This window comes from Schistosoma haematobium, chromosome 3 (assembly GCF_000699445.3).
Source record: "Schistosoma haematobium chromosome 3, whole genome shotgun sequence".
NCBI lineage: Eukaryota > Metazoa > Platyhelminthes > Trematoda > Strigeidida > Schistosomatidae > Schistosoma > Schistosoma haematobium.
In genome coordinates, this window is record NC_067198.1 from 47,537,197 (window position 1) to 47,565,098 (window position 27,902).

The 27,902-nt window shown below is 35.1% G+C and overlaps 1 protein-coding gene across 1 annotated transcript; it reads right to left on the reverse strand.

Moving 5' to 3' along the window:
* Positions 1 to 2,411: 2,411 nt before the first annotated feature.
* Positions 2,412 to 27,902, reverse strand: CASC1. The gene is made up of 16 exons (XM_051219083.1): positions 27,664 to 27,902; positions 24,237 to 24,341; positions 24,051 to 24,191; positions 23,930 to 24,010; positions 23,716 to 23,885; positions 21,965 to 22,119; positions 21,835 to 21,923; positions 20,149 to 20,242; positions 16,496 to 16,699; positions 14,479 to 14,563; positions 11,495 to 11,684; positions 8,948 to 9,145; positions 6,706 to 7,182; positions 4,267 to 4,422; positions 3,355 to 3,456; positions 2,412 to 2,649 (listed from the first exon to the last, which is right to left on the reverse strand). Exons 3-16 carry the CDS (start codon positions 24,075 to 24,077, stop codon positions 2,512 to 2,514), a joined length of 2,166 nt encoding a protein of 721 aa, XP_051070046.1. The 5' UTR covers positions 24,078 to 24,191; positions 24,237 to 24,341; positions 27,664 to 27,902; the 3' UTR covers positions 2,412 to 2,511.

The window sequence follows — 27,902 nt, forward strand, 5'->3', positions numbered from 1 at the left end:
AGAACGTGAAGCCCTACGGCATTTGTAAGGATGTGATCGGAAGATTTCACTTATGGTGGGATATAAGCATACAAGAATATTCATAACAGACATTAAGTACCGGTGAATCATGGAAGCAAATATGACTACTTAGAGCCAGTTACAGTTATTTGCTCAAAATATTCGATTGGTATGCAAATGGATTTACCCCTACTAGTTCGAAAACGTATTACATTTCAGTTGAAGTGGGACGCTTTTTGCAGATAAGTTCATTTAAATCAAGTTTGGTTAGCCCTGAATCAGTTCTATTGATAAAATTTTAACTTTCTAAACAAAACATCTATACAAGTTATGAGCCATGACCCATTTATTACGTAATCATTTGGACCAGATTGCCAGGCGAAACGTTGGAACTACTTCAAATTCTTTCGCCGGGATTTTACAAATACATTCTCTTCTTAATGTCTCACATTAACTCGGCGCCCAAATATTGTGAAACTGTTCGTTCAAATTTAGACGAAAGTTCTTATTTATCATTTGGATATGGTTTGTATTTTCTTAAATTACAAACTTCATCTTATTTCAGTCAGCTACAACGTAGGACCAGGCACATATGTGCATCGGTCCAAGCTGCCATACCTCATTAACATAACAAGATGAACACCGAATTCATAGAAGTAGTTAATTCAGAGGTGGTAATATATAAAAGAAGGATTGCAATAAGGATATGGTACAGGAAGAAAGAATTAGTTCATAGAAAGAAAGATATGAACTGATTTTAATCTCTTAGTTTAAGAGAAGACAGAGAGTGTATACACCCACGCCATTGTGATCGATTCTCAACCATACCACCCACAGTCTCCAGCTATTAGTTACGATAGTTACGCGGATTCCAACCAATTAGTCTGCACCTACCAAGATGGCTCAGACTAGAAATTAGTGACTTTGTGGATTGATTCCACGTTTTGGTTTGGCCACCTCTAACTTTCTTCCAACCATCACTAACACTAGTTAGCCTTGCGCGTCGTAGTAATCGGTGTTCAGGCATACCTAACACGTTGCCCAACCATCTCTGTCGATGGCTTTTCTTTTGAGTTATAGAGTTTTGTTTGATGTGATTAGCTTCAGTAGTTCTATGAGTAAATAAAAGTGATTCTACTGTATTCAGTAATTTAAGAATCTTATAGTATTGTTGTTGAGATTTCATGTTATTCTGTTTATTTCTTCATAACGTGATGCAACGTATATTGATATTAAACCTTTAATGTCGAACTAAACAATTGAGTAACTTTTAATGTCAAGTTTAATTAAATTTCATGTAATATCAGTTAAAAACAATAAGTATATTCATGAGAAACTTAATCTATTGTAAGTTAGTCAATACAAATACCATGACTATTGTCAGTGTTCATTATTGTTTATATATTTATAACACTGAGTCGGCGTCCGACGGTGTTAATTTCTAACTTCAACTAATCCACGAAATTGAGCGACACATCCACCACTGTCCTCAGTGAGTTGCTATCTGACAACTGACCCAGTACTTACTTACGTACTTACGCCCGTTACTCCCAATGGAGCATAGGCCGCTGACCAGCATTCTCCAACCCACTCTGTCCTGGGCCTTCTTTTCTAGTTCCATCCAATTCTTGTTCATTTTTCTCATGTCCATCTCCATTTCCCGGCGTAATGTGTTCTTTGGTCTTCCTCTTTTCCTTTAACCCAGAGGATTCCATGTGAGGGCTTGTCTTGTGACGCAGTTGGCTGCTTTCCTCAATGTGTGTCCTATCCATTTCCAGCACTTCTTCCTGATTTTTTCCTCCGCTTGGATCTGGTTTGTTCTCTCCCACATTAGGTTGTTGCTAATAGTGTCCGGCCAATGGATCTGAAGTATTTTTCGTAGACAACTGTTAATAAACACTTGTGATTTCTGGATGATGGCTTTCGTAGTTCTCCAGGTTTCTGCCCCATACAGTAGAACTGTCTTGACATTTGTATTGAAAATCCTGACCTTGGTGTTGGTTGACAGTTGTTTTGAGTTCCAGGTGTTCTTCAGTTGTAAATATACTGCTCTTGCTTTGCCGATCCGCGCCTTCACATCTGCATCAGATCTACTGTGCTCATCAATGATGCTGCCCAAATACGTAAAGGTTTTTACATCTTCCAAATCTTCTCCGTCAATTGTGATTGGATTGGTGCATGCTGTGTTGTATCAGAGAATCCTGCTTCTCCCTTTGTGTATATTGAGACCTACTGCTTATCCAGTCTTGGGTTTGAATCCCGCGTGGAGGACTGTGGATGAGCACTTTTGAGGAGTCCCACAGTAGGACGAAACGACCGTTCAGTGTTTTCAGGTTTTCTATGGTGGTCTAGCTTCAACTGACTCATGACCTCATGTATTGAAATTACAACAATCTTCACAAAACCCCTTCTAATAATAATAGGTATATTCATGAAAAATTTAATATATTGTAACTTAATCAGTACAAATACCATGACTGTTATCAGTATTTATTATTGTTTATATATGTTTTAAGAGAAAACTAAAAGGCGAGTGGCTTGAAGTAATTTGTTTACAGTTTTAAAATATTTTAGATCTATCTCTTCAACTCGTCGTGTACCTTCGTCACATCCGAAATCCATATACATGTGATAAAAATCTGCATGGAACTATAAAACGTAAGAAAACAATATGAAAACAAAAACAACATTTAACGTAAGTACTGTAAATGATCTAAAAAAACGTTAGTCAGAAAAACGTTTAAGGTGAAATGGACACCCAGTTTAATATCTTTCAGTTTATGTGGCGTCAATTCGGTACACCGTTTACACAGACAGCTGAGTAATCTTAACACCATTGGATGCCGACTCAATGACCCAGTAGGTTAAGCGTTTGCGCGCGCAACTGGCGGCCCTGGGTCCGAATCCCGCGAGCGGGATCTTGGATGTGCACTGCTGAGGAGTCTCACAATAGGACGAAACGACCGTCCAGTGCTTCCACGTTTTCAGTGGTGGTCTAACATCAATCAGTTCATGATCTCAATCAAAAAATTAACAATCTCCACACCCCCTAAACTGATAATCTTATTTTCATCAACTTTCATTTCAGTACATATAACATTCCACTTGAATTGATGGTATCTTATTGTTTGGCTACTGTTAATTGACTATTGACAAATGAAGACACGAAATATGATTTCTTCTGTTATAAGATTTGCCCGAAGGTCACTATTCATAATCTGTCTGTGAGGATATGGATCCAATGAAAATGAAGTTTTTCAAGTATCTAGAATACATTGTCTCAAAACATTATTGTAATGAGAAATAAAGATGTCAGGGAATTCATTTATTGAAGTTAGATATATTAGTACTTACAGGTTGATCAGGATTAGATAATGGACTGAATTGTTCATCATATTCTTTCATTTCCAATTGTTGAACCTTTTTCCTGGTTACACTATACACTTTCCATGATTCCTACATAGATAAAACTAATCTTATATAAACACATATTGGTAATTAAACAAGGTGTGTATATGTGTGTGCTATATGGTATGGCGATGTAAACTTAAAAGTTAATGGGTATGAATTATTTAGTACTACTCTTTATCTATAGTAAAAATCTGTTGAATATTGAATGAAATATAATTATCAAGTTGAGAGTTTAAAAATTAGGTTTTTGAAATAGATCAGATGAAAAGTTTATGGTTAGGCATTTTAGCCCATTGCACAATCTAGTAGTTATATGAACTCAGTACCTAAGTGGATAACACAATGGTGTTTGAAACGAACGGTAATGGGCTCCAGTTCCGAAGTGAACATTAACCCTGAGATACAGGTAAATCCAGTTGAAGAGTCGCAAATAGGACAAATTGTGCGTCCTGGATTCCACTGCTAGCTAGACCTAAAGGTCTAATCCACAAGGCAGTGGAGCGACGTCAGAAGATGCAGACCCATGGTAGACGGCGACCAACAATTAGTTCATACGCCATTTGTTTCCTTGGGATCCTGGAGCTCATGTACACCATTAGTTTGGAATCAGGGTTTTCCGGCTAGCTACCCTAGATGGATCCTCCATATCCACCAACCTGGTTAAAGTGTCGGACATTTACTTTTCGTCTTCTCAATTTCGTAAACAACACCCCCATCACGAGAAGGCAGTGATTATGCAGTGGTTATATGCAAGTGGCTATATGAGAGCATTCAAAGAGGGAGAACCGTATCAGGGCATTTAGGGGTGATCAGTGAAATTTATAGTAAATGATAAGTATAATTAATTAGTATTACCTCATCAACTGAATCTTCATGATCTATATGTTCAACAGCTGTTACAATGATTGTATGATCATCATGACATTCACTATTCCATCTTGACCAACCAAAAGCCATGGATGGACTTAATAATGCCATATGCTGATATAGATTTTCTTCAACAAGACGATTCTAAACAATCGATTCATGTTTTAATGAGAAAATATTTTTGTTAAATAAAATACTTTTTTTTAGGTTTTATTCTAAAATATTTAGGTATACCATGGTCAGATTAATGTAGTCAAATTACATTGCTTGAGAAGAGATAGACCATAACAGAATATATGGAATGCATTGAGTATGCTACAGGTCAAATAAGCGCCTGGCGCCAGACTGATAGGTCCTGGGTTCGAATCTCGCTGGGTGCGGGATCGTGGATGCGCACTGCTGAGGAGTCCCATACCAGGACGAAACGGCCGTCCAGTACTTCCAGGTTTTCCATGGTGGTCTAACTTCAATTGACTCATGAATTCAATCTGTGAAAACTTCTAAAATCTCCACAAACCCCTGCTGTAATGTGATATATTTTATGGCCGCTTCTTAGAAGAATCCCAATCTTTTAGTATATACATCATTATTAAAAATTTTTAGTTGATGTACATCGTAAATCGTAGTTCATCTAGAGGTTTTCATGAAGGATTCCATATGTTTAAGTATATATATATATATATTCATATTCTGAATCATTCTTGACTGATTCATTTGAACATTGTACTAATAGCTAGATGGTAAATAGTTTTACTCATTTGTTCAATGGTTCTAAGAAAGATATCATTCAAATAACTATTGAGTTTGGAAATTCTTCATCTGTTATGTTCGATTACTTGAATGCTACTACTGATTCGTTTTACTCGGAACGGAACGAAGAATCAAGGATTCAGAGAATCGATAGGTTATACTGGTCCGTTGTCCCCGACTCAGCTAACTCGACCCAGAAGTCTTGGTAAGATGTAGAAAATGTATTCTACAGACAACCAGAAGATACCAGGTCCATCAAGCACACAAATCATGCGTATTTATACAAATATATATAATCGATATTGCCATGGAATTTTTTAACCATTTAATTGATAAGTTCGTCGATCGACTGCCATTGAAATATTTAAAACATTTAATCGGTAAGTTCGTCAATCGAATATATGCGTGGGTGGTAAGAAATGCCCTAACGTCCCCAACATCATCTTTATTTATGATGAAGTGAATAGCTGGAAACAATAATCGATGTCCATGCCGAACATTTTAGTGTTAATTATGGTTACTTCTTTTGGTGGCGTGGAACATTCTGAGCTAGATAAATATGGTTTTAGAATCTTCACTGTAGTTTGAAGTAGTTTTATTGACGTATAATCCTAACTGAAAGAAGATTCTTGAAATCCATCCACAAGTACCGAATTTGTGTGTTCTGATGAACCAAATCGTAATTAAATGTCTTAGGGGAATATTTGTTTTTAGCTTCATGTCTTTTTTACTCTGTTCGATTGTTTCGTTAGACTAACCTTGTTATTATGAATTGATAGATTGGACTAAGAAATGATACGAGTTCCCGAGTTCTACAATCTTGTTAGCATTCTCAAAGTTTCCTTCATCTAGAATTCTGATATTTTTTTAGTTGAGTTCGTTTCCGTAATTATCTAAATGTATTCATGAGACATCGTGTTCTTGTTTACACAGATACCATATTATACTTCTTGTGATTGGCAAAAGGTTGGTCTTCTGTAGTTTCTATGTCCTTTGATTAATTTACAAGAAAAAGGAATCTAATGATTCCATAAAATCCAAGTTGCGACCGTCGAATTGGTTCCAACTATTTTAAGACTTCTAGGTTTTGAGTGTTTAGGCATAATTTTTCGATGCCAGACATCTTTGATGAAGTTATAAGGGTAGTCTTTTTTTAATGGTCAATAGTCAAAGTATGTGTTTATTTATTTATATCAAGACGAGATTCCTGTATGAATATTTTTGTTAGAATAAAATGAAAAGATGAGTTGCAGATGTAATGCATTTATGATATAAAGGTTGATTATACTATGATGTATACTACTTATGTCGACGGACATAAGTAATATGTAACATCAATAGAAAGTGGAAACCCTAGCAAGCAGCAGAAGGCTAAGAAGATCAAGTTGAAGAGAATAGAAAAGAATTACGAATAGAACGTATCATTCAGAATGTAAAGGACCAACGATGGAAATTTACAATGAAGTATTCAGTGTATGGTTCTCATATTCTACCAAGACTTTCTGTTATTTTGAATTAAAATACATTGTTTAACCCCCCCCCACTTGCATTTTTGTTTACAACAGTACTACAGGACGGATTTGTGTCTATACCTTACAGTGTCTTTTTGTTAAATTAGATTATATAATTTAAGAGAAAATCTATATTGAAGACTAAAACAAAAAAAAGTATACAAACCTTGTTAAGGCAATCAATCCTACTGACCGAATCTTCTCTAGGAAATATATTCATACCTGACTGTTGTAATACTGTGATTAATTCATTTAGTGTAAACCATTTACCCCATAAATGATTTAATTCTCGTTTAGAATGTTTTAATAAATCTGTATCATTTTTCTCAGTTACATTTATACCTTTACTTGATCCATTAGTCATTGAACTATCACCACCATTTCCTTTTATTGTTTCAGTTACTGGAATACTTGGAAGTATTGATATTCGATCACCTAAAATATGTAATCGAAGTTCAATACAACCACCCATTATAATTAATAAACATTGATTTATTATCGAGGATGATTGTAATATTGATTGATATTCATCATTCGATAAACCAAGTGTTGTTACAGGTCCAAGAATGATACATTCTTTCGATTGATCCGTAATACCATTTTGATTGTGTTCTATTCCAATTGGTTCAGGGGAACTAGCTGTCTAGAATGAGGAATAAGTAATAAAAAATCTTTATATGGAGTATAATAAGCATGAGTTAAGCATAAAATTCCTAGAGCAATATATTCAATGTTATAACTAATTCATATCTCATACCGATTTATATGTATGTAATATAGGCTTATCATTCACTTTAATCTGTAAACTTTTCTAATCACTTATGCCGTCAGTATATTTTCTTTTGTCATAGAATGGTATTTAAATGAGTTTCAAAGTAAAGGATTTCTCGCTTTTTTAAAATATTTTAGTGGCCCTATATCTGACTCCAATTGAATCGTTATCGAAATATACATTTCGCCAATCGTCGTGTATAATCATCGACTTAAATCGCGTTAGTGAATAACGGAATTAAATAAGTTCAATACGAGAATGAAGGTTTGAATACGTATATCTTGTACAATCGTTGGTCGGAAAGAGAAGCAGTCAGTCAGTCAGCTACAACGTAGGACCAGGCTCATATGTGTATCGGTCCAAGTTGCCATACCGCATTAACACCACAAGATGAACACCGAAATCATAGAAGTAGTTAATTCAACGGTAGTAATATATAAAAGAAAGATAGCATATAATGATATAGTACAGGAAGAAAGAATTAGTTCGTAGAAAGAAAGATATCAAGCGATTTTAATCTTTTAGTTTAAGGGAAGACAGAGAGTGTATACACCCACGCCATTGTGATCGATTCTCAACCATGTCACCCACAGTTCTCAACCATTGGTCACGATAGTCACGCTGACACCAACCAAGTAGTCTGCATCTACCAAGATGGCTCAGACTAGAAGTTAGTGACTTTGTGGACTGATTCCACGTCTTGGTTTGGCCTCCCCTAACTTTCTTCCTACCATCTCCAACAGTAGTCAGCAAAACTAAATGAAGCGCAATCGAGAAGGCGAGTGAGCCAACTTAACTTAGCCAAGTGTGAGTCGGCATTTTTAGTTGAACAAAAATAAGTTAGAGATACATGATGGATAAGGTAAGTAATTAGCACATATACGCTCATATAAAAACAGTCAAGGTTGATAATCGAATAATTAACAAGGTCAAAATGCAACTCTAGAAGAATGAATAAATTGGTCGTACAATATTTATTTGTACTGACAGTAAATTCTTGACTTCATATATTCATCTAAACTAGAATAGTTCGTGAGTCTATAACTTATGGACGACTTTTGAACGACGCTAAATTGACCTTGAGAGTGTCCACCTAATAACCAGGACCAAATGACGGTTATAAACCTGTGTGAGGAATTAAAATTATGATTTACAGTTAATGATTAAGGTTAGGAATTAGATTTAGGGTTTTCATCATGAATTGACATCATCTATAATGCCAAAGAGCTATTTAGCCAAATGAATGAGTGAATTTCGTGCCAAAAATCTGAGATCTACTATTTTATACGTGGTTGATGCTTCCATAAATTACAGTCTCGCTGAATAGTTAACTCATTATCGATTCGCTTTATGATGTTTCTGAAATCTTAGTGAAAAGATATGACTGGCAGAGTTCGAGCATATTAAGAATAAAATATCTGTCTTCAATGAGGATTTAATGATCATCACTCTATATTTAAATTGAAACTATATGACACTGGATTACCATTCTAATGATTAAGGGTTTATCACAAAACTTAAAGATTCTGGCTTTCAATTCTAATGTGATTTTATCTGAGCCATGTAAATGAGATCTAGTTTCAATGTATCAATCAATTACAAATTAAGAATTATATAATATTAATTTTTAACTTACAATCACTTCTTGATTCATTGGCTTATTTGATTTCATAATAGGTGTAGTTGATTTGATCATTGTAATTGATTGATGTTCATTTGTTATTAAAGAGTTTTTAATATTTGTCGGATCATTTATTGGATCTGAATGAATTGATTGTACTGTTGTATTGATTAGATCATTTCTTTTTAATGGTAATGGACGTAATTCCCAATACTGAAATAAAGTTCAGTCAATCATTAACTTAGTGTATACTAGTTCAAACTAGTTCAAACCAATGGGAGACACAACCAAAACAAAGAAGTAAACAATGATAAATTTAAGGTCAATAAGAACCAATAAACATTGAGGTGCACAGATCACGCTGTGAAACACATATGGAAAAATTCGAACACTTCATTTCTATCTGAAGTTTGTGCTGATGATGTCGTTCAGAAGAACGATGAAAGCTCCACGACCAAACCATCCAGCTCAGAGAACAAAACTCCACCAAAATCAATATGTTTCATAATTTAAGACGTTTGAGAGATAAGATGATTAAAGGTAGTCGGTAGGAATTTCATATTAGTTGGAACTCGTCAACAATATGTACATGGTATCTTGATGAAACTGATACCAAGTCACTCAGTCAGTAATTCAACAACGCTACTACTAAGTTTTCAGGGCTACAGATAAATGCCAGTAGGAACAAGATATTCATAAATTGATTGATGATTTAGTCATTTAAACAGAAAGAAGCAACTTAGGATCTGATTAAAATACTTATCAATTCAAACAGATCTATTCATGTGATAAGGAAAACGAATTAAAAGATTTAACATGAATGGCAAGACATATAACACTAACCTTCATTAATAAATTCCTTTCATTTTTTAAACACTATCAAGGAAATTGGAAGTTGCTTAATACTTGTGAAATGAATAGTAAGCGAGTTGGTATACTGATGTATTATGTGACTATGGTCACTTTAATATTTCAGAAGGGGTTTTGTGGAGATTGTAGTAATTTCAGTAGTTCAGATCATGAGTCAATTGAAGATAGACACTCATGGAAAAACTGGAAGCACTGGATGGCCGTTTCGTCCTATTGTGGGAGTCCTAAGTAGTGCGCATCTACGACCCCGCGTCAAGGGATTTGAACCCAGGATATATCAGCCTCGTGCGCGAGCGCTTAACCACTAGACCACTGAGCCGGTATCTAACGGTGTTAATGTCTAACTTCAACTAATCCACGAAATTGAGCGACACATCCACCATTATCATATTTGATGAAAATTAGCCAGTATATTACATTGTACTACATATCTAACGTATATTTCATTTATCTGGTCAACTGACTTCACCTTTCATAGAACTACGTACGTAACTTCAACACTAATTCTTTGGCTTTTTAAATGTGGAAAGATTATTCTTGGTGAACATATCTAAACTATAGATTCCGAATGCATTTTAGTTTCGAGGGTATATTCTACGACAGAAACACAGGATTATTTCAGATAATTATCACTAACCTCTTAACATTAAAATTGCGGATATTACGAAATACTATTGCATCCAAATGCCCTGGTACGGCCGAGAGTGGGGAGAGTCAGCTCACCCTCTCCAAACGCTCTCAAGTGGCCGCGTGCATACAACCACTGTCAGGGAAGTTCTACTCACTGCCTTCTCATAGCTGAGGTGTTGTTTACTAAGTTGAGAGAACGAAAAGTGAATGTCCAACACTTTAACCAGGTTGGTGGATATGGAAGATCCATCTAGGGGATTTAGTTGGAAAACACTGATTCCAAACTAATGGTGTACATGAGCTCCAGGATCCTAAGGAAACAAATGACGTATGAATCTATTGTTGGTCATCGCCTACCATGAGACTGCATTTACTAAAGTTGCTCCCACGCCTTATGGATTAGACCTTTAGGTCAAAGGCTTCAGGTGTGGCTAAACAGTATTAATAAACTGTTATGATCATGATTCAGTGTCATCATAAGGACGGTTTATCAATGTTAAATTTCAACAGTTAATCCAAGTTAGACAATTAAAAAAAAGTCTTTTCATATCATTTAACTCTGTAACAAAGCAGAGATTTATCTCTAGTTTTACTCTGGACTGATACTGTAGTGAACGACAACACAAATAGAGACAACCAAATGTATTTGAATACAAAATTACAGAATCACTTAGTAGAATCTCAGAACTATACAGTATATACTTAATTTGAAAAATGTTAATCAATCGTCTCAGATGTCATGGCTCTTTCGTTTTTACAGCAATCATTCTTTGTTATCGTTCTTCTTCCTTCGATCTTCCTAACCTTCTGCCTTCAGGTATTTCACTTTCGATTAATGATACATACTACTTATATCTATCGACATTAGTAGCACACATCACAATACAATTTAGCTAGTGAAATCTAATCGAGTGTAATAACGTACAGGATTTATGACTATCTGATTGAAAGCAGAATTTTTTTGAATCACTTATCCCTTGATCCATCAGAAAATGTAATACAAATAACTAGAGAACATTTACAATAGAAATAAAAAGATTATTACTCAATTGATTCACTTACTTGAAATGGCATATTAATATGAAAATCTTGAAATATAGCCATTGTACCAAATACACTTGTATTAAATACGATAGTATTATCATCTTCATTAAACTTAATTAATTGAATACCTGTTGTACGCCATTGTAATTTCTCTGGATCCCATCTAGCTAATAAAGGATCTTCTACAATGATTATAGATTTCGGTATACTAAAAAGATAGAACAAGAAAAGAAACTGGTAGTTTCTAGATATTAGACAAACATTGTTAGTTCTAATAGCAATCATAATAAAATTACTGTTACTTAATCGAAGACGGCGTGATTATTGGAACCAATGATTGGAGATGTTGTATGACGAGGCTGAGAATAGGTATCAGTGAAGTGTGCTGATTCAATCTCAATCTTCTCTTAGAGCCTAAGTTTTAAAGTTATTTTGTCCTTTACATTCCGATAATTTTTTTTACTTTACTTTACTTACGCCTATTACTCTCAGTGAAGCATAGGCCGCCGACCAGCATTCTCCAACGCATTATGTCCTCAGCCTTCCTTTCTAGTTCTATCCAATTATTGTTCATTCTTCTCATGTCTGTCTCCATTTCTCGGCGTAATGTGTTCTTTGGTCTTCCTGTTTTCCTTTGGCCTTGAGGATTCCAAGTGAGGACATGCCTTCTGACACAGTTGGGTGCTTTCCTCAATGTGTGTCCTATCCAATTCCACCGCTTATTCCTGATTTCTTCCTACGCCGGAATCTGGTTTGTTCTTTCCCACAGTAGGTTGTTGCTGATAATATCTGACGAACAGATCTGATGTATTTTGCGTAAACAACTGTTAATAAACACTTGTGATTTCTGGATGATGGCTTTCGTAGTTCTCCAACTTTCGGCCACATACAGTAGAACTGTTTTGACATTTGTATTGAAAGTTCTGAGTTTGTTGTTGGTTGAAAGTTGTTTTGAGTTCCAGGTGTTCTTCAGTTATATATATGCTGCTCTTGCTTTGCCGATTCGAGCCTTCACATCTGCATCAGATCTACTGTGCTCATCAATGATGCTGCCCAGATATGTGAAGGTTTTTAAATCTTCCAAATCTTCTCCGTCAATTGTGATTCGATTGTTGTATGCTGTGTTTTATCAGAGAATCTTGCTTTTCCCTTTGTATATGTTGAGATCTACTGCCTCTGGGGCTGTTGCTACACTGGTCGTCTTCTCCTGCATTTGTTGGTGAGTGTGCGATAGAAGAGCCAGATCGTCCGCGAAGTCTAGATCGTCCAGCTGGATTCTAGCTGTCCACTGTATCCCATTCTGATAATTACTTACTTTTTTCTCGAGTCCTATCGGTTATGATTAATAATATTTTTTTACTATAACTGATACATTTACAACTGTTTCTACTTGTTCGGTATTCAGCTTCATTAATTCGTGTCGTTGTGTTTATGTTACATCCGACTAAATCAGACATATATGAGGTTATTAGTTGTTTATGAATTCAATTGTTATATAATCAGTAGAATCGAATTGAAACATGACACTGATTGCCATTTAATTATCACTTAGTGTAAATACCAATCTTACAGAAGGTCAATTATGACCAAGATATCTTAGTACTAACGTCACTGATTATGATACGCAGTGAATCAGTCCTCTTTAAGATTGTATATACATTTTGTTGATTAGTCTCAATGAACACAAAATATTGATCAGTGAGTGTTGCCTATTAGTTATCATGGACCACTTAATGTCGTTTTAAATAAACTAAATCGATTATTTTTACAAATCCAGAACCAAATTCAATTTCTTATTTAACATTTTAAGTGAGAAATATTTTGTACAAATTGAAGAGCTGACATTCATGAAGTCAGATTAGAAGATGCAATTTAATAGTGAAATAATTAATTACTAAGGTTGATATATTCAAGATATGCTCATTTATTGTAGATCTTAATCATCGTTCTTCTAAATGACATCATCGTTCGGAAGAACGACGAAAGTTCCACGACTGAACCATCCAGTTCAGGATTGTGTATTATAATTTGTAAATCACTTGTCCATTATTTATACTCCAAAGGTATACTTTCAGTTGGAATTTTAGCTTCTATAATTATCGTCTTATTTCTTATAACACTATTCTATAAATTTATTTATTCTATTGTATACCTTGAGACTTCTCTTGTATTTACAATTGTTGTTTACAATGGTTTTTCCTACTGATATCCATTAACGGTAAGACTTAAACTAGATGAATAATTCTTGTATTCAAATTGATTCACCTACACTTATCTCTCACTTATTGCATAATCATGGAACAGTATATGATCTGTTCGTTCATGACCCAGTATATAAACAATTATTTGAAGTTATCAGAATGGGTTTTGTGGAGATTTTTTAGAAATTTCACAGGTTGAAATCATGAGTCAATTGAAGCTAGACCACCAGTAGGTCCTGGATTCGGATCCCATGGATGCGCACCGCTGAGGAGTCCCATACTAGGACGAAACGACCGTCCAGCGCTTTCATGTTTTCCATGGTGGTCTAGCTTCAATTGACTAATGGTTTCAACCTGTGAAATTATTTGAAGATTATTGAATTTGAGATTCATTTTCATTATGCGCTGAGATTAACACACTAGTAACTAGGATCGAGGTGAATGATCAGAGTTCAAATGAGAGTCTGTGATTAGTCGAGTTCGTACAAATCACTGATTGTTATGCACTATAACACAGACTAGGAAGTACTAGACAAGTATTTCATCTTAGTATAGAACTGATTAAGTGTGTGTATCAACAACCCAATCACTGGTCAAATCAAGTATCTTTATGTATCATCGTGTGTGTGTGTTTAACATCCAAACTCATGAACTACCATTCAATGGTTTACATTTTTAACCACAATAACACATGTGCTTGAGATTAGATCAACTACATGTCTGATAATTTATCATCCATCGTTGAATGATAAAAAAAAATACTGCATCATAATATACATTTTACATTCAACTTTATATTACCGAATTTTAACTTGAATTGGTGGTCTTTCTTCTTTCTTCTCTTGTTTTCTTGGGGTTTCTTCCATTACAGATTCATTTTCTGTTTCTTCAATTATAAGAAATAAACAGAGAATGTAAAAGATGATGTTTCGCACACTCGTTGATTTGGATAGACATTCCGAATGAAAATCAAGAAGGTAAAGGAAAGCGGAGGAGGAGAGTAAGCTAACTTGATTCCATAAAGCGTGACACCATATTTATAATTAGACAAAAATAAGCTACAGATACGTAATGAATAGGGTAAGCAAAAACACAGATACACTCATATAAAAACAGTCAAGGTTCATCAGCAAATAACCGACAAGATCAAAATGCGACTCAAAAAGAATGAATAAACTGGTCTGTCCGGAAGCTAAATAACCCATGTGGACTTGACATGGCAACAAACAGTACAATTATGTGAGTGATTAGCTGAGACCCAGCAAACTGGAAGACAAAAATAAGACATTTTTAGTAAGTGAAACAGGAATCGAGTCTTAGTAAGAGAAGCAATAATGCGATAATGGGATAACCAGCTAATGTGTCAAAATTTGTGCGAAATATTCGTCCTAGGTTACGTTACTTTTCACAATTTGAAATATAATATCAATTTTCATTAGAGCCGGACTATAACTTATGAACGAGGTTACGGTGCCTATTTCAATACCCAATACTCATTGTAGATAGGTTTAGAGCGGATTTTAAGGACGTATAGGTGAGTGGTTACAATAGGTGGGATAACTAGGAAGTTCCTTTATTTGCGATCGCGGTGTTTGAATGTATGCTGGACATCGTGCAGACTATCGTGACGATGCTGTATTTGAATCTAATATATGTTGTAGGAAAAAATCTCTAGAATGGGGACTTTTTCAACTCAGTCCCGATTGACAGTAAGACAGGTTATGATAATTGTAAACTGGATAATGAAAAGCACGAGTTACACTGGCTGCAACCTTTGCAGATGTTACTGAAGCTTCGGTAGCTCAATAGTATGAATACTATTGAGATATATACACAATGAAAATGATAAGCTTAATCAGTCGTTTGGAGGAATCGGGAGATTCGTGGAAATCGACGAAACAGTGGTAAATTCAATAGAGGAAAAAGTGCTGAAGAAGGCCCGGTAATCAGCATTTCCCTAAGTATACATATGATAAATCATCTCAAAAGGAACACTTCTAACACATGAGAAACCGACAGGCTACAACGATAATTGTCGATTATACAAGAGTATATCCAACAAAGTACCCCAATATAAAAGGATGACTGGAGAGCATATCGATGCCTATTTAGACTTAGTTACATGCATCCTATCGTCGTTCAAAAGCGAAATTTTATAGATCCCACCACGGAAGCACACACTAATTTTATAGAAGCAATGTAGTCGAGGTTAAAAGAATTTTTACGACCTTATCATGGCTCCAGAGGTCAACTGTTATGGAGTCACATGGATGAGTTCCTGTACTGTATGCATTACGAGTTCAGAACTACAGCGTCTCTTTCTAACCTCGAAAAGTTTTCAAACCATTTTAAAGAAGTGCATCCACTCTATATTTTTGGATTTGTATAATATATTCCTACTCTATACAAACTTCTCAGGGTCACTTAGGTCTAAGGTCATCCATCATTTATAGTCTCTCCAAAAAGGTTAGATAAATGATTTATTTAATTGAAACAAATAGTTTATGGCTGACAGTGGAATCTAGTACGTTCATCTAATGCTGTATGGGACTCATCAGTTGGATGTACTTGTATCTCAGTATTGAGGCTCACATTCGGACTGAGATTACAGATCTTTCATTTAGGATTCCAACTCATTATACACTAAGCTAATGAGTTTAGATGTTCAAAGTTATAATGAAGAGTTGTATGCTTCTAAGGAACATCAAGTCAGAGTGAAATAGCTTAACCCCGATGGTTTTTCAACTGAATTAAGTTTATAATGTAGATCACCTTGAAAATATCGTTAATAATTCTAAAAATAAAATTAATAACTCACTTATTTCTTCTGATATATCAACTATATATTCAAATGGATGAAGTTTTGGAGGTTTTACACAAGTTGTAATAGTCCAACCTTTAACTGTCTTAGGTTGTCGAGGTAGAGTAAGCAGTTCAAAACGAATAATACCACCAATCACATGATAATCACCTAAATCAATTGCATCTTCTTCCATATCAGCTTTTATCCAATTCTCAGGTTCTAAATATAATATACAAAAAAAATATTGATTTTGGAAATATTTACATATATAATGATTAATTCGTATTCAATAGACCATTAGTTGAATAGTGTTCGCTAATGACTTGAAGTGTTGTTTTCTCATGCTTTCCAACTCTCAAATAGTCCATATTCATAACCTTAACACAAGGTCAAACAAAAGACCTTCAATTCTTCTAACGAAAAGCACATACGTTGCGGTCTTTCAAATGATTCTTCATTGCTTAGTCGTTTCCAGTGATTTCTCAACTGATATCACTTACTTAATATCAGTAAATATCATTATTATATTATGATGAAACCAACACAGTTAGTTGGTTTTATGCTTACAAATGGATATAAAAATGTTTATCAAAAGGGAGGTTTTTGAAAATTTGAGTAATATATAATAGTTGAATTCATCAGTCAATTAAAGCTAGACCACCGTGGAAAACCTGGAAGCGTTCACGATCGAAACCGATAGGTCCTGAGTTCGAATCTCGCGGAGAGGGATCGTGAATGTGCAGTTGAAATCGTACAACATTTCAATTAGAAACCTGTTTAAGAATACAAGTTATTGACTAAGTCAACTCTAACAAGTTGTTCATCACAGACTATATTTACAACATAAGGTATTTTAGAGGTTATATACCTTTGCTTACGTGCATGGATTCCAATTTATTGATGTCTCGTTTTACCAGAAGATATATAAGAAGAAAGATACGAATGATATGGATGGGTGGTATCTAGTAAGATAACACGTGCTAGGAATTTACAAGACTTTAGATGTCTATTCATAACCATATCGTCACAAAAACAGACAAACAATAACAAACATACGATTCGAGCACTATTCCAGCATGCATTAAGAAGCATCACCCATTGTTTGCTGTCACGTCGTGATTTTGTTAAAATTCAGCGAACTTGAATAGAATTCATTTGAAGGTAGTAATTAGTTTGGTAGTAAGATTGTTGTCAGGTTCAAAATAGATAGTACATGTATGATAGCTTATTGAATTTTCCACATATTAAAACCACATAAGACAACATTTACTTACTTACTTACGCCTGTTTCTCCTCGTGAAGGAGCATAGGCCGCTCACCAGAATTCCCCATCCAACCCTGTCCTGGGCAATCCTTTCCAGCTCTTTACAGTTGTAATTCATCCTTTCTATATCTGCTTTTATTTCCCGTCGTAATGTGTTCTTTGGCCTTCCTCTTTTTCGCTTCCCTTCAGGATTCCAAGTTAGGGCTTGCCTCGTGATGCAGTTTGCTGATTTCCGTAACGTATGTCCTATCCATTTCTATCGTCTTTTCCTAATTTCTTCTTCAGCTGGAAGCTGGTTTGTTCTCTCCCACAGAAGGCTATTGGTGATGGTGTCCGGCCAATGAATGTTAAGTATCTTGCGTAGACAGCTATTTATAAATACTTGTACTTTCTTGATTGTGTTTGCTGTAGTTCTCCAAGTTTCAGCTCCATACAGTAGAACTGCCTTGACGTTCGTATTGAAGATTCTCACTTTGATATTGGTTGAAAGTTGTTTTGAGTTCCATATGTTCTTCAACTGTAGGAATGCGACTCTTGCTTTGCCGATCCTCGCCTTTGTGTCTGCATCTGAACCTCCTTGTTCATCGATGATGCTTCCCAGGTATATGAAGGGTCCTACATCTTCCAGAGTTTCGCCATCAAGAGTGATTGGATTGCTGTTTTCCGCTTTGAATTTGAGGACCTTGGTTTTCCCTTTGTGTATACTGAGGCCTACTGATGCAGAGACTGCTGCTACACTGGCTGTCTTTGTCTGCATCTGTACATGTGTATGCGATAGGAGGGCTAGGTCATCTGCGAAGTCCGAATCGTCTAATTGGTTCTGAGCTGTCCATTGTATTCCGTGTGTTTCCTCAGATGTCGAGGTCTTCATAATCCAGTCGACCACCAGAAGAAAGAAGAAGGGAGGGAGTAAACAGCCTTGTCTGACTCCAGTCCTTACTTGGAATGCATCTGTCAGCTGTCCTCCATGCACTACTTTGCACTGTAGTCCGTCGTATGAGTTCCGGATAATATTGACAATCTTCTCAGGAACTCCGTAGTGTCGAAGAAGTTTCCATAACTTTCTCCTATCTACACTGTCGAATGCCTTTTCATAATCAATGAAGTTGATGTATAGTGATGAGTTCCACTCAACTGATTGTTCGACGATGATCCGTAGTGTTGCAATTTGGTCTGTGCACGACCGATCCCTACGGAATCCAGCTTGTTGATCTCGAAGTTGGGCGTCTACTGCATCTTTCATCCGGTTCAGTAAAACTCTGTTGAAGACTTTCCCTGGTATTGACAGTAGTGTAACGCCTCTGTAGTTTTCACATTTGCTCAGATCTCCTTTCTTTGGAATCTTGACGAGGTGTCCTTCTTTCCAGTCCAAAGACAACATTTACGGAGCAAATAACGTAACAGATTTGTAAAGTTGGAATATAAATTCTTGACTTTTCGAAGTGGTGATAGACAGAAGGTTAAATGATAGTCATTATTTATAATCTAAATACGTTGAATTGATTACGGTTGAGAAATTCTAAATAATGATTGTTAATTTAGTATTATTCTTACTTGGTATTGTTTACTTGTATATTGCCATTGTTATTTAGGACTGCAATTGATCAATCTCTTTTTGGCATACTGTGCATCCTGTGCGGACTGCCTTGATATTGCCTGAAGTTACAAGCTTTATAAACAAAGATGGATAGTGGCTAGCAGTGGAATCTAGGACGCGCGTGATTTCAAGCAATATCGAAGTAGCCCGCGAAGAATGCACATATACCAACATGTGACTAATCAATCGCAGTCCTAAATAACAATAGGACGATGCAAGTAAAACAATATCAATTGAATATAACTTCATTCCATTGCACAAGCAGGTGGTTATCAGGACTCAGTAGCTAAGTAGATACCAAGATAGCGTTTGGTGCATACGGTACCGTGTTCGAATGTCGGAGTAAACATCAACTTTGAGATGCAGGTATATCCAGCTGATGAGTTCCAAATAGGATGAATCACGTATCCTGAATTCTACTGCTAGGAACTATCCATCTTTATTTATAAAGTATTATTCTCTTACAACAGGATCAAATACTTCTATTTAGATTTGAAGAGAAAATCTGTTAGGAGTTTTTAAATAGATTTGAAGTAGCTAGCCTATAAACTGTTTTCTTCAGAAATTTCTAACTCATTAAATCAACCTGTTAAAATCAACTATACTTTAATAGTGTTTCATTCATTGAATTGTAGGGTAGCTTTCATTATCGTTCTGAACATTATTATTAGTGTCTACTTCAAGTAAAAACAACGATCATTATAAAAGCGTTTATCTAAGCTACAAACTTTATGTATCATATCATAGCTAATCTTTTATGTCGAAAAAAGCTCCCACTTGTATAATAAAAACAATATAAGCAATAACCTGGTGTAGGGATCCGATCTTCTGGAATAACTTCAAATGTTTCTTCCATTTCAGTTGTTTGTTGTTTTTCACTATTATCATCATTTAATAAAATCTACAAGAATATATTAAAAAGACAATAATATAAACAAATAAATTAGTAGATTAGTATCAGAAGGGGTTTTGTGGAGAGTGTAGTAATTTCAATAGTTCAAATCATGAGTCAACTGAAGCTAGACCACCATGAAAAACCTGGAAACACTGGACAGCCGTTTCGTCCCATCGTGGGACTCCTCAGTAGTGCTCATCCACGACCCCGCCTCACGGGTTTTGAACCCAGGACCTGTCAGTCTCGCGCCAGGCGTTTAACCAACTAGACCACTGAGTCGGCACCCAACGGTGTTAATGTCTAACTTCAACTAATCCACGAAATTGAGCGACACATCCACCATTGTCATCAGTGAGTTACTACCTCACAACTGACCCGGTTGAACTCCACTGGTCAGTGCTTCTCACTAGAACTCCAGGATATATCTCTTGAAGCCAGTCACTAGTGAGCATATGTTGATTAGTATCAGAAGGGGTTTTGTGGAAATTGTAATAATTTCGTGATCTCATCTATTGAAATTAGTAGATTTTAGAATATCCAATAGTTGTATGAACTATGCTGTTGATGTTATTACCTTCTAATTCTAAGTGATTATATTTTCTATCTTTCGATCAATCACTTCAAAGATCTTTAAGTATTCTGCAGAGATTTTTCTTCTTTTGTCAACAATGTAGATTATTATGAAATTCATGGAACAACTACTTCACTATACTTCTCAATGAAACTTGCTATAACCTCTAAGAAGTTTAACAAAATGTTGAAGACTGTTTATGCAAATGGTTAATTAAAAAACACACACACAGTCTTTTCAAGTAAATTAAGCGTTTCATTGTGAGATACTGTAACGAACAGATTGAGGATAACTTAAGAGTAGTAGATCGTATAATAGTAGTCTGTAGGTTAAGTGGAAGCTTATAATAATAAGAACATGAATATACATATAATCTAGTTACTGAATAGTTATCCAATAAGAATACATATAACAACAGTCTATAAATAATTCCTAGTAGTTACCATTCACTTATTTTTCGTTAGGACATAACAGTTATGATCTCTAAAGCATTCCGATAAATACAGCGCTAACACGAAAATTATTCACAAATAGGTCATGTGTGACCGACCTCAAGTAGTTGTCCTTTGAGCATTGAGGTCACATTCTCAGGTCACTATGACCACCCTTAATCCAATTTCCTCTTCAGGTACCTCTAGAAGAACCCTTCTACAGCGTGGGCACCCGTGAATTGACAAATGCCCTCATACCTCAAACAGCACTCGAGATCACTGTATTCATAATCAGTCTCCGACAAATTATATTCTGTAAATACAACTGACTAATAATTTCCAATCATTTAGCTAACCACTATCTATCTTTGCTTATAAAACTTGTGACTTAAGACTATATCGAGGCAATCCACACAGGATGCACATATGCCAACATGAGACTAATCAACTGCAGTCCTAAATAACAATAGGAAGATACAAGCAAAACAACATCAAGTGAATTTAGATACAGGTTTAAATATTCTTTCTTTTTGAACACATAGCAACAATAAGCTAACTTATAACAAACAACCATCACAAAATAATGGTAAACATACTTCTTCTATTTTATTTTCATTGAATTGATTCTCTTTAATCAAAGTATCATCTTGTTGAATCATTTCACCATTGACTAATTCACTATTAACTTTAATTTGATTCAATATTCATAATTATAATTGTACTTACTTGATTTTGGTAATTTACATGGATAATATGATTGACATTTCAATGAATAATTATCATATTTCATAAAATTGATTAAAAATACACAATCAGATAGAGTTAACACTTTTGGGATATCAAATGTAATATCAATCTCAGGGAATGTGAATTGTTTAATCCTACATATTGGAGTAAAGGGGAGACAATAATAATAATAATAATAATAATAATAATAATAATAATAATAATACTAGTATAGGGGTTGTGGAGATTATTAAGTTTTTGATTGAGATCATGGACCAATTGATGTTAGACCACGTTGGAAACCTGGAGGCATTAGACGGCCGTTTCGTCCCATTGTGGGACTCCTCAGTAGTGCGCATCCACGATCCCGCTCGCGGGATTCAAACCCAGGGCCTTCGATCTCAATCAAAAACTTACTTATCTCCACAACCCCTATACTAGTAATCAACGTATGCTCACTAGTGACTAGCTTCGTGAGGGAATTCTCGGAGTTCTAGTGAGAAGCCGTGATGAGTCGAGCTAATCCATGTCGGGTAGAGACAGGTATCTACCTCAGTACAATGGAAGTTGGTCGCACAATTTCGTAGATTGGTTGATGTTAGACACTATCACCATTGGATGTCCGCCAGCTCAGTGGTCCAGTATGTTAAACGTTCGCGCACGAGACCGAAGGCCTTGGGTTCGAATCCAGCGAGCGGGACTGTGGATGCGCACTGACGAGGAGTCCCACAATAGAATGAAACGACCGTCCAATGCTTTCAGGTTTCCAACGGTGGTCTAACATCAATCGGTTCATGATCTCAATCAAAAACATAATAACAATTTAAAACAATTAGTCCTTTTGATAAATTTCGATAATGCAATGAGAAGACAAAGTTTATCAGAATTATGTGATGATAGATTTGAGCAATATATTTCGAACAATCTGATCACACACATATACTTGTTAAGAACATTTATATATGAAAACTAAAAGGTCAGCTAGACAGGTTAAAGGTAAGCCGTAACAAAGAAAAAAATAACATAGGCAGGACAATATCTTAATTTTCATAGTCACTGCCCTATTCATTACAAAAGCGGTTTAATAAAGAGCTTATTCAATAGAATCAATCGTATTTGTACTAGTGATACTATTGAAGTAGAGACAAAGCTCTTGACTGATATGTTAATCAATAATGGATATTCTTTGAAGTTCATAAACCTCTGGAAGGGTTGCAATACGATTAGACCTATGACGCTTCTGGTACCCAAAAAGCGACACAAATAGTCTCATGCTCAAATGGAGACTTAAAATAGCTATCAACTAGACATTTTATGCAGCCCAACTTGTCATTATCGAATAGACAAGGTCTATGTTTCACCAAAAGCCCAAACAACACGAAAGCGGTTGTGTCACATCCCACTGTGTCTATCAATTTACATGTATGTGTGGAAACATGTACATAGGGAGGAGCAATCGTGATTTGCAATTAAGCGTGGGTGAACACATACCAAAATGGTTGCAGAAACAAATGGATTCCAATGGTCAAATAACATCACAGGATAGACTGACATCATCCTCCATTGCGACACATTTGATTGAGACTGGTCATAAGGTTGACATCAAGTCAGCATTTGTAGTGTTATACAAAAACCTTTAAGGACTTATACTAAGGTTTATTGAAGCCTTGGCGATACGGAAACTGAAATCCCCTTTATGTATTCAAAAACAATAATAATCACGATAATAATAATAATAAACAATTATATACCTTGGATTTTTAGATAAATTACCCCAGATACACAATACAATCCAATGATTATACCAAATTTTTTGTAAATTTAATGTTTCATGATCTTTATAATAAATAGCTTTTGTTAATAGATCAATAATAGATCTATCTAATTTCTCATCTATTTGTTGCCTTAATTCATGTATCATCTAAAGATGATAATATAAATATAAATATAAATAGACTGACTTACATGATTGTATTTGAACAAATGAAGTTGATCTTCATCATGATCCGTTAGTTCAGAAATCAATAAGTTTAATTCATCAATAATCTATTCAATTAGTTACTATAAGATTCAATTATTGACTTACTTTAAAACTTTTTATACAATCATTCATAACATCTTCTATAGATAGATGTTGTTCATCTGAATTCCATAAACTGATATATGTATTAATTTCTCTTTCATTAGTTGGATTAGGTAAATCATTACATTGAAAATACCTTTCCCACTAAATTATATTACTATTAATGATTTAAGTAGATTATTATTTTACGGTATATTGATCATGACATTGTATTTCAAGTTGATGTAAACGTTTGTTTAATTGACTGATCAATATTCTTGTTTGTTTTAATTCTTCAACTCGTATCTTATGATCCTGAATTAAAAAGTTTATAAATTTTACGTTAGTGAATGAGAAATCATTCAAAACTTCTCGTCATAGTGTCGAGTATTTGGGAATATGTAGCCTAAAGAAGTATATGATGATATTTTATGCTATAACACTTTAAAACAGTGGTGTGAGGCTAAAAATAACCAGTTTATTAATTAGCGACATCTAGTAAAAGGTGGCAATAATCATCAGTTATCAGAGAAATAAGGAGAGACTGTACCTTAATAAGATTGAGTTAAAGTTGTCAATACTTACGGCGAGATTCCCCTGAACACTTGTCTAGTTATATGTTTAACTAACAGTTATCACTGGCTATATTAGCTCTCACATAATAACAATAAAATTAGTTAAGTTATATTGTTACATGATATTTTGTTTTTAAATGAATCAAAAGTCCTTCCGTTTAGAAAATTAGTGATGTAAAGGTATTGTTACTACTGAAGTGACAATATTTAAGTTGATTTTAATGAGCGCATTTAAAACAGTTCGTCAATATGAAATATTGCATATTGAATTAAAGCCTTTCACACATATTTGTGCTTCTTAACAAATAATAATCGGTTAAAGTTATGGATGTGAGTTGTCGGATACAAACTCAATGGTCTGCTGATTCAAATCTAAATACTTTCCAATTCTGCCAACCATAGGATATCATTAATACTCCCATGCAATTAATTACATGAGTCTTTACTTTGGTAGATGATTTGCACTTTATCTACTTAAGTCTGTTATCCGTCTTATGTGATGGGCTGCCGAGAATAAACCTCCAAGTAAGCCTTTCCCAAGCCCTTCTTTTCAGTTGTTACCAATTGCTATTCCCTGTCTTGATATCTAACTCTGAAACCCAGTCTTAAAATAATAGGACACTTCATCTATACTTCTACTTTTTTTAACCAAAATTTGCATATTTCTTCATGTTTTAATTTACTTTACCATTTTTTATTGAAAACTCTGTGACTGAAGATTCAGTAAGTGCACTTAAAAGTAACGCTAAATGCTATCCATCTGAAAAGTTCTAGACATAGAAGTCCTACTAAATCATGAAAAACAAGTTACTATCGTATAAGACTGATTTTTTCATTCTTGATATTCACTAACTAATGGTGGTTTAAAAGTACTATCATTCAGACTTATAGATTGTGCCTTAAACCTTGATCAGTTCTAGTCCCATCTGATTTCATAGCCTACAAACATTTTACCATGTTAGAATGTGTCGCAATAATGAGGTGTTCAGTCTGTAAAAACTCCAGAAGCTGAATTCGACTGAATGTTCATGTTTGGGACACATCAGATCATAGTTGCAATGTAATTTCTAAGGAAGATGAAAACATAAATACAAACCAAGTTAGGCACAACGGACTCATAGGTGGGGGTCACAATTATATAAGGTCTTTATGGTCGTTTTTTGAATGAAAAGAATGAAATTTCACGGCCTCTTTGAACTAATTAACCACCGGGTAAGTAACAATTTTTATGTTAGTTTCTAATCTATGCTTCTAAGGTAATGAATAATCGGTGAATTTCAGATTTACTCATTTGAAGAGTATAGTTTTAATAAGAATTCTACGTATTCAAGCTTTAGAACATTAAAATATTCCATTATGCAAACCAAAACAAAAAGTACCAATAGGCAATACAGATAAAAGTGATGTCGCTTAACCGGATTTTCGTACATCTCCAGAATAAGATCTCATATAAACCACCATATGTGGTTGGTTTGGATAGGCTTACTTCGGAGCTCTGTTTACCTATCGAGTTGCACACATTCAAGACTTTTACCAAAATAAACCATAGTTGTTTTAATTAATCAGTATTAAAAGGACAGTGGTATTTTTCCTCGCTGAGCAAATTCTATTGTTTTGATCGTTTATTATGTATCAAGACTACTGTTTTTGCTTTAATTCAATTTATTTCAGTTAAAGTATTCCATTAGAGTATCTTTTCTGTTTCTAAAGTAGTTTGTCGTTGGTACTTTTGAGTACTTTATTTTCTATTGTATCTGTTAATACTTTTGGTTCTAACAATCTACGGTTTTCCACTTTTTTGGTCATAGATCATTTTTGTCTCTGAGTATTATTGCATCTCGTCCTTTTTTTTAAAAGGCCCCTGTTTAATGACTGGACAGTGCAAAAAAAGCAATTGCCAACGTCAGGGACCTCGTTGAAAGCGGCATGTAGTGCGATGAGTGAAAAGGCTGGTACCACGAAGTTCGCACGAATTTAACGCCTGCGGCTTTCAAAAGGTTAAGCAAAAACGGTTGCGTATGGCTTTGTCAACAATGCTGTTCGGATGCAAACAGCTTGCTAATCGAGGCCATCTTATTGGTAAATGCTGCGAAAAAATGTTTTGGCAAGCGTGGTCGGGACACATAAGACAGTACTCGCTCTGTCGACACGCAAATTGGTGTGAAGCAAACTCAGATGAGTCCAAAAACAACTGACTCACACCGACCAAAGGAGGAAAAACAGTCTTAAAATACGTCTTTCTTAACTAAAAACTCAAGAAAAGAAGATTCTTCTGTCCCCTGTCTTCTAAATAGTGTCCAGCAGGAAACGCCTAGAAGCCGCAATTGCAGGGCTCGATGGGTTTAAAAGACAGTGAGCTTCTGGAAAAGGTCCTTAAAACAGCAACTAAGCTAATTCCTGGAATAGCAAAGCTTCCGTATGGTGCTCGACTGGCCAAGCTAAACCTATTTCCGTTGTCATGTTGTAGAACTAGAGGCGAATTGATTACAGTTTTCAAATCGCTTAGTGATGAATTTGCACCTGATATGCCCTCATTTTTCTTGTCTTCCGAAACAGAGAATTAACGAGGACACTCAAAAAAAGTTCACAAGCCCAGAACAAATTACTTGTCAGCTGAATATCGACTTCCCCATAGAATCATCAACGATTGGAATTCATTACCTCAGCACGTGGTTGAGGCTCCACCCGTCGACTCTTTCAAAAGAAAGTTAGATCAACTGAGGGATCACCATTACCAGGACTAACACAGGCCATCAGGCCTCCTGTCCTTTCCAAATTGAAACTGGAACAGAGAAAAGCTTTCGAAATTATATTCAATATATAGGGCATTAGAATTCCAACCTAACGAATACCCCTGTTTTAAGAGACCATGATTATAAAACATCCCATAAAACGATTATTCTCTAGGATCTGCGGACCCACTTTGAATGAAATAAAGATTTATGAGTATTTCTATTGAATAACTGAATGCATAAGAAACGATATTTAGTAAAGTTCATTGATATAAAAACTCTGCTTGGAATATCATTAAAAACATGTAAACGGTTTGTACATCATCTGACCTCTTTTTCTTGCAGTGCTTTGCGCAATTCTAGTTCTTTTTCTTCCCTAAGTCGTTCTCTCTCTTCTTCAAGTTCTTTCAGCCTTGTTTCGTCTTTTCAAAATGAAAATAAAAAATCATCGTACCAACATCATTCATTTTTTTATTGGAATCTTTGTTTTTCTTTGCTGTTTGACTGGCCTTTCTATAAAATAAAGAAGCGATTTAAGAATACCATAATCCACAAGTTTTCAAAAGTTT

What these genes read in the sequence shown, in the direction of transcription:
- CASC1 (XM_051219083.1), bottom strand. Translation starts at nt 24,077, where the DNA reads ATGAATGATTGTATAAAAAGTTTTAAA. An exon ending in TGATATATCAGAAGAAATAA is followed by an intron (nt 14,564 to 16,495) that starts GTGAGTTATTAA and finishes TTATAATTGAAG; the next exon opens with AAACAGAAAATGAATCTGTA. An exon ending in TATCTAATCCTGATCAACCT is followed by an intron (nt 2,650 to 3,354) that starts GTAAGTACTAAT and finishes TACGTTTTATAG; the next exon opens with TTCCATGCAGATTTTTATCA.